The 8,764-nt window shown below is 39.4% G+C and overlaps 1 protein-coding gene across 1 annotated transcript; it reads left to right on the forward strand.

Moving 5' to 3' along the window:
* The first annotated feature begins 494 nt into the window (after nt 1–494).
* hmx3b (H6 family homeobox 3b) lies at nt 495–8,618 on the forward strand. Its single transcript, XM_072667527.1, has 3 exons — nt 495–1,042; nt 4,609–4,799; nt 7,720–8,618. The coding sequence occupies exons 1-3, from the start codon at nt 775–777 to the stop codon at nt 8,089–8,091; spliced, it is 831 nt and encodes a 276-aa protein (XP_072523628.1). The 5' UTR covers nt 495–774; the 3' UTR covers nt 8,092–8,618.
* Nucleotides 8,619–8,764: the final 146 nt, after the last annotated feature.

Genomic DNA, 8,764 nt, shown 5'->3' on the forward strand with positions numbered 1-8,764 from the left:
GGGTTTATTCTAATGTTATATAGAGTTAATTACAGGTAGACACTCTCACTGACCACTGACTTCATGTTTATTTGGGTTTATTCTAATGTTATATAGAGTTAATTACAGGTAGACACTCTCACTGACCACTGACTTCATGTTTATTTGGGTTTATTCTAATGTTATATAGAGTTAATTACAGGTAGACACTCTCACTGACCACTGCCTTTATGTTTATTTGTGTTTATTCTAATGTTATATAGAGTTAATTACAGGTAGACGCTCTCTAAGACTGTTTGTTTGGGTTTATTGTAATGTTATATAGTCAAAGGCTCTCATGCTGGTTTGCTGAATGACGAGCCACGAAAAGAGGGAGGATCTCTCTCTCTCTCTCTCTCTCTCTCTCTCTCTCTCTCTCTCTCCCCTCTTTAAATCCCCTATGCCATTCTATATGAGTGTGTATGTGTGAGTGTGTGTGAGTGTGTGTGAGTGTGTGTGAGTGAGTGTGTGTGTGCGCGCGCTCGCAGATCTACTCGAGCTCCTCGTTTAACTCGGATGACATTTTGATTTCATCACTTGGAGCCGAGCAGGAGAGCAGGACGAGGAGGTCTTCATCTTCATCACACTCTTCCTCCTCCGCTCATGCTGGATCTTCTTCTTCTCAGGAGTTTTACAGCACAGCCGCAGAGACCACCCGAACCCGCCCGGTTCTTCCAGCCCGACACACGCCTTCCTCTGGACACGGGGGGCTTCCACTAGGCGATCTCCTGAGGGTTCTGGTCCAGAAGGGCTGCGATGGCCGAGGAGACTCGCCCCTCAGCCAAGGACTCTCCGTTCTCCATCAGAAACCTCCTGACCTGCGACAGCAAAGCCCCCGCCAAGCCCCCCAACCCGGCCAAGGCGGGCCTGGACACCGCGCTGTCCATCTCCCGGCTGGGGGACTTCGCCCTGCCCCGCCTGGAGCGCTTTGGATTAGCGGCTCAGTGTTTGGACCGCAGTCCGGGGTGGTGGTGGTGCTACCCGTACACGCTCAGCTCCCCCGGACACCTACACGCAGCAGCAGGTGAGCAGCGCGCGCCGCACGGGACGTCCGCCGGGGTCGGTTCCCAGCGTCCTTTTCACGTTGATTCAACGACCAGATCCCGGACGGGTTCGGGGCACGCGAGCAGATTCCAGCCCTCAGATCAGCCCCAGATCAAAGACTAAACAGTTACAGTTTAGTCCTAGAATTAGAAAGGAGTTAGAATGGAATCAGAGTTCGGGTCTAGTCTAGAACTGGTATTAATGTCCTGATCATCTCTTTAATGTGTCTTTTTAATGAATTGATCAGCTAATTGATCAGTCACCGCTGATCTCGAGCTTCACTGCAACGTTCATTCAACCCCCTCATTCTGCCTGAGGTTAAGCTCAGTCCCGGTGTCAGAGTTAGGTCTAGTCTGGAACCGGTCCAGTTAGTTTAACACATCAGTGTCCCGGTCCAAACGTTCAGAATCTGCGTTTAAACGAGGTTCGCCCAGCCCAAAATATTCACTGAGGAAATACAGCCATCACACATGAAGTGAGAATAAAAACACTTTTATTATAATAAAGTAATTAACTGATCATATAATAAATTATAAATATAATAAAGTAATTAACTGATCATATAATAAATTATAATTATAATAAAGTAATTAACTGATCATATAATAAATTATAATTATAATAAAGTAATTAACTGATCATTGTAAATTATATACTCCTGATAATAAGAATAATCATCAATAATAATTCATAATATTTCATCGCGCTCGACTTCATAAATCCTGTCAATCCCACAAATACTTACCCTTTAAAACCATCAGTCCAGTGGAGATACGAGTGTGAGGAACCCTTTAAAGGGTGGAGAACCTTTTAAAGGGTGGAGAACCTTTGCTGGATGTGAGGTTCTTTTTTCGCGTCGTTTAGAGAACCTTTTGAAGAGTGTAAATGTAATATAATCAATTACCCTGTATTATTAATGATTATTACCTATTTATTATTGGTGTATTTTTCTTTTCTGATGTTATTTATGAATTAATGATCATTAAAACACCTGAGATCAGTGTGGAGAACAGAGGACTGTTACTGCATTAAACCCGGACTAATCCGCCGCGCTGACCCTCCCAGACACTGCCGAGCAGAGCGGAACCACTGCAGGACATAATAATACACTAATAATCATAATAATAATAATAATATAACAATAATATACACTAATATACACAATAATAATAATAATATAATAATAATAATATACAAAAATAATACACTAATAATAATAATAATAATAATACACTAATATACACGAATAATAATAATATAATAATAATATACACTAATAATAATATACAAAAATAATACACTAATAATAATAATAATAATACACTAATATAATGTAGTACTATAATAATATAATATAATAATACACTAAAACACTAAAACAGTAATATACTAATATAATAATATAAAGTCGATTAATGGTAAGATTATTTTAAAGGTCAGAATAAGAGCAGTGACGATGTCAGTAATAAACATATTTACAACAACAATAATAATAATAATAATAATAGAATAATAATAATAATAATAATAGTAATAATAATAATAATAATAATAATAATAATAGTAATAATAATAATAATAATAATAATAATAATAATAATAGTAATAATAATAATAATAATAATAGTAATAATAACAATAATACAGTTTTAACACAGCGAAGTCAGTGTTCAGCTCTCGGTGGTAAACGGAACTCTGGGGGACTCTCTTGCTGTAGTCGGTGGTCAGCGGGGTGTAGAGATCAGACAACACTACTGTACACTACTGTACACTACTGTACACTACTGTACCACACAGTGTTTAAATCTGCCCACAGCCACTGAAACACTCATCAATAATTATTATCAGCGTATAATAAAACACACAGTGAAACTGACCAATCAGGACTGGCAGTGTCCAGATACTGCTGTGTGGACTTCCGCGGACACTGTAGTTCATTCAGTACTCAGATAATTACATATTCATTCATATATATAATTACATATTCATATATATATATATAATCACATATTCATATATATATATATAATTACATATTCATATATATATATATAATCACATATTCATATATATATATAATTACATATTCATATATATATATATAATCACATATTCATATATATATATATATATATAATCACATATTCATATATATATATATATAATCACATATTCATATATATATATATATAATCACATATTCATATATATATATAATCACATATTCATATATATATATATATATATATATATATATATATATAATCACATATTCATATATATATATATAATTACATATTCATATATATATATAATCACATATTCATATATATATATATATATATATATATATATATATATATATATATATATATATATATATAATCACATATTCATATATATATATATAATTACATATTCATATATATATATATATACACACACACACTTCTGCACGCTGTGGGTTTAATAAATACTGGAGGTGTTTGTTGATGGTGAGTCTGGTTTGGGTTGTTGGGGGAGTTATTCTACACTCTTTATTAATCAAACACTGATTTTAAGCTGCTTGTTTTTACACATTCTGGAGGTCCTGTTGAAGGCTGTGGGCAGTGGGCTGTGAGCTGTGGGCAGTGGGCAGTGGGCTGTGAGCAGTGGGCAGTGGGCAGTGGGCTGTGAGCAGTGGGCTGTGAGCAGTGGGCTGTGAGCAGTGGGCAGTGGGCTGTGAGCAGTGGGCAGTGGGCTGTGAGCAGTGGGCTGTGAGCAGTGGGCTGTGAGCAGTGGGCAGTGGGCTGTGAGCAGTGAGCAGTGGGCAGTGGGCAGTGGACAGTGGGCTGTGAGCAGTGGGCAGTGGACAGTGGGCAGTGGGCTGTGAGCAGTGGGCAGTGGGCAGTGGGCTGTGAGCAGTGGGCAGTGGACAGTGGGCAGTGGGCTGTGAGCAGTGGGCAGTGGGCAGTGGGCAGTGAGCAGTGGGCAGTGGGCAGTGGGCTGTGAGCAGTGGGCAGTGGGCTCCACTGTCCAGTCTCAGTCTTCTAATCTCAGTGGCTTTTAGAGCAGCTCTGTGCTCTTATCAGTGAGTGGAGTGTAGCAGAGAACTGAGGTTCTGGTTCTCCTATTAGAACCCTGGAGAACTCTACAGTACAGTGATGTTTTTACCCAAGGGCGCAGCGCAGCACAATACACCTGTACACTGACACACCTGTACACTAACACACCTGTACACCAACACACCTGTACACCGACACACCTGTACACCAACACACCTGTACACTGACACACCTGTACACTGACACACCTGTACACCGACACACCTGTACACCAATACACCTGTACACCAACACACCTGTACACCAATACACCTGTACACTGACACACCTGTACACTGACACACCTGTACACTAACACACCTGTACACCAATACACCTGTACACTAACACACCTGTACACCAATACACCTGTACACTAACACACCTGTACAGCTGACCGCGTTCCCACACAGTGTTATATATAATTACAGTAAATAATATTGACCCCCCCCCCATCCTCTAGTCTCAGAGCGGCCTGTCAGACCCCCCTCACCGTCCCCCACCGACCGGAGCTCCCCGGAGCCACGAGCCAAAGAAGAAGAGGAAGACGAAGAGGAGGAAGAGGAAGAGGAGGCCGTACAGGAGGAAGTGCAGGAGGAGGAGAAGAGGCCGAGTCGCAAAAAGAAAACACGCACAGTGTTCTCCCGCAGCCAGGTAATTCATACTGCTCACCCATCACCCAATCATAATTCATACTGCTCACCCATCACCCGATCATAATTCATACTGCTCACCCATCACCCGATCATAATTCATACTGCTCACCCATCACCCGATCATAATTCATACTGCTCACCCATCACCCAATCATAATTCATACTGCTCACCCATCACCCGATCATAATTCATACTGCTCACCCATCACCCGATCATAATTCATACTGCTCACCCATCACCCAATCATAATTCATACTGCTCACCCATCACCCGATCATAATTCATACTGCGATACAGCCATCAATAATTCATACTGATACTGCAGAAATACAATAATTCATACTGCTGCCGCTGAAATGGTCTAATTTATATTGCTGTTTCTGGAATGCTGCAATTCATACTGCTCTTGTTGAAATTGTAAAATTGTAGCAGTTTATACTGGTATGCTATAAAAAATACAAAAATTCATACTGCTATTACTGAGGTACAATAATTCATACTGATACTGCTAAAATACAATAATTCATACTGCGATTACTGAGGTACAATAATTCATACTGATACTGCTAAAATACAATAATTCATACTGCGATTACTGAGGTACAATAATTCATACTGCTCTTTATGAAACACAGTAACCCACACTGCTGTGCGCCTGATGCTGCTGAAATGCTGCAATTCTTATAATGTATAATCTGTCCATAATTCATACTGCCTCTACTCTGCATACAGCAATGAATAATTCATACTGATGCTGCTGAAAGGCTATAATTTATATTGCTGTTTCTGGAATCCTGCCATGGAATTCAAACTGCTATTGTTGAAAAATGGCCATTTATACTGGTATTCTATTAAATGTAATAATTCAAACTGCTATAACTGAAGTACACTAATTAATACTGATACTGCTGATATTCAATAATCCCGTACTGCTATTACTGTAAAAGCAGTAATTCATACTGATATGACTGTAAATGCCATATTCACAGTAGTGCTGCTGTTGCAATTATAGAAATTCATACTGATACAACAGCAATAAACATACATAACTCTACTGCTGCAACTACAATAATTCATACTGATATTACTGATTTACAATAATTCATACTGATATTACTGATTTACAATAATTCATACTGCTCTTAGTAAAATATTGCAATTCATACTGCTACTACTGGAATACACAATGCTTAGCATCTGTTTCAGCTGGACCTTAAAACACACTGGTTACAGTAACCTGGATATTATATACAGTGTGTGTATTTATTAATAGTGTGTATTTTTTATACAGTGTGTGTGGGTATATACTGTGTGTATTTATATACAGTGTGTATTTATATACAGTGTGTGTATTTATATACAGTGTGTATTTTTATACACAGTGTGTATTTATATACAGTGTGTATTTATACAGTGTGTGTATTTATACACAGTGTGTATTTATATACAGTGTGTATTATACAGTGTGTGTATTTATATACAGTGTGTGTATGTATATATAGTGTGTATAGTATATATAGTGTGTATGTATATACAGTGTGTATGTATATACAGTGTGTGTAGGTATATATAGTGTGTGTATGTATATATAGTGTGTGTAGGTAAGATAAGATAGTCCTTTATTAGTCCCGCAGTGGGGAAATTCACAGGTATATATAGTGTGTATGTATATACAGTGTGTGTAGGTATATACAGTGTGTGTAGGTATATACAGTGTGTGTAGGTATATATAGTGTGTAGGTAAAAAAGGTAAAGGTAAAGGTGCACGTATTTGTCACTGTACACTGTACAGCGAAATGTGTCCTCCGCATTTAACCCATCTGGTAGTGAACACACACTCACACACACACATGTGTTAGGGGCAGTGAATACACACACACACCCAGAGCGGTGGGCAGCCAACTCCAGCGCCCGGGGAGCAGAGAGGGTAAAGGGCCTTGCTCAAGGGCCCAACAGTGGCAGCTTGCCGAGCCCGGGAATCGAACCCACAACCCTGTTATCAATATCCCGGCGCTCTAACCGCTGAGCCACCACCACCCATATATATATATAGTGGTATATATAGTGTGTGTAGGTATATATAGTGTGTGTGGGTATATACAGTGTGTGTAGGTATATATAGTGTGTGGGTATATACAGTGTGTGTGGGTATATACAGTGTGTGTAGGTATATACAGTGTGTGTAGGTATATATAGTATGTGTGGGTATATACAGTGTGTGTAGGTATATACAGTGTGTGGGTATATACAGTGTGTGTATGTATATATAGTGTGTGTGGGTATATACAGTGTGTGGGTATATACAGTGTGTGTATGTATATATAGTGTGTATGTATATATAGTGTGTGTGGGTATATATAGTGTGTGTGGGTATATATAGTGTGTGTGGGTATATACAGTGTGAGGGTATATACAGTGTGAGGGTATATACAGTGTGTGTATGTATATACAGTGTGTGTATGTATATACAGTGTGTGGGTATATACAGTGTGTGTATGTATATACAGTGTGTGTATGTATATACAGTGTGTGTGGGTATATACAGTGTGTCTATGTATATATAGTGTGTGTGGGTATATACAGTGTGTCTATGTATATATAGTGTGTGTGGGTATATACAGTGTGTGTATGTATATATAGTGTGTGTGGGTATATACAGTGTGTGGGTATATACAGTGTGTGTATGTATATACAGTGTGTGTGGGTATATACAGTGTGTGTGGGTATATACAGTGTGTGTGGGTATATACAGTGTGTGTAGGTATATATAGTGTGTGTGGGTATATACAGTGTGTGTGGGTATATACAGTGTGTGTATGTATATACAGTGTGTGTGGGTATATACAGTGTGTGTATGTATATACAGTGTGTGTGGGTATATACAGTGTGTGTAATGTGTGTATATGTGTGTTTTCAGGTGTTCCAGCTGGAGAGCGCGTTCGACGCCAAGCGCTACCTGAGCAGCTCGGAGCGCGCGTGCCTGGCGTCCAGCCTGCACCTGACCGAGACCCAGGTGAAGATCTGGTTCCAGAACCGCAGGAACAAGTGGAAGAGACAGCTGGCCGCCGAGCTCGAGGCAGCGAACGCGCACCATCATCATCATCATCACCATCATCACCAACAGCAGCACAGGATCGTGCGCGTGCCCGTTCTGTACAGAGAGAGCGCCGAGAGCGCGCGAGGGGGAGGCACTGGAGGGGGCGTTGGAGGAGGAGTGGGGCAGCCTTTATTGTTCCCATATTACCCCCATCCCATAATGCCCAGCGTGCCACTGCTCAGGCCCGTTTAGCCCAGATCACTATTATTATTATTATTATTATTATTTTTATTATTATTATTATTATTATTGGATTATTTGGGTTAACACAAATGTATTAAAAATAACAACAATTATAATAATAACTTTATATTATTATTATTATTATTATTATTATTATTATTATTATTACATTTATGTTAACCCAAATTTGGCCACAATAACGGAAACACTGGAATTGTAATAAATGGTGATGGTTGTGTTTTTTATTTTTTTATAATTAAAATGATAAATTAATTAATTAATTGCCCCTGAGTGTGTTAGTGAGTGCTGGGCCTGTGTGTGTATGCCCCCCCCCCCCTCTCTCTCTGCGGGGTGTTTACAGTCTGGACAATCTCTCACGTGCCCTGTTTAACACTTTTATACACTGAGCTTCAAAGACTGGCGGGCTCTTTGATCCCCTTCACTGTAAATAAACATAAACAATGGTGTAAATATAAACAGTCTGTACATGGAGAGAGTTTTGATATTGTACTGCTGTAATAAACAGATTCACACAGCCTCTGAGCGCGAGCCCACCTTCATCACCTTCATCACCTTCATCCTCATCATCATCATCACTCACACACACCAGAACAGGGTTCCACACAGAACAGAGTTCTACACAGAACAGGGTTCTACACAGAACAGGGTTCTACACAGAACA

The sequence above is a fragment of the Salminus brasiliensis genome, chromosome 22 (genome assembly GCF_030463535.1).
Source record: "Salminus brasiliensis chromosome 22, fSalBra1.hap2, whole genome shotgun sequence".
Taxonomy (NCBI): domain Eukaryota; kingdom Metazoa; phylum Chordata; class Actinopteri; order Characiformes; family Bryconidae; genus Salminus; species Salminus brasiliensis.

Coding starts and splice junctions, on each gene's coding strand:
- hmx3b (XM_072667527.1), top strand. CDS start 775: ATGGCCGAGGAGACTCGCCCCTCAGCCAAGGACTCTCCGTTCTCCATC. Junction 1,043..4,608: donor ACACCTACACGCAGCAGCAG/GTGAGCAGCGCG, acceptor CCCATCCTCTAG/TCTCAGAGCGGCCTGTCAGA. Junction 4,800..7,719: donor CAGTGTTCTCCCGCAGCCAG/GTAATTCATACT, acceptor GTGTGTTTTCAG/GTGTTCCAGCTGGAGAGCGC.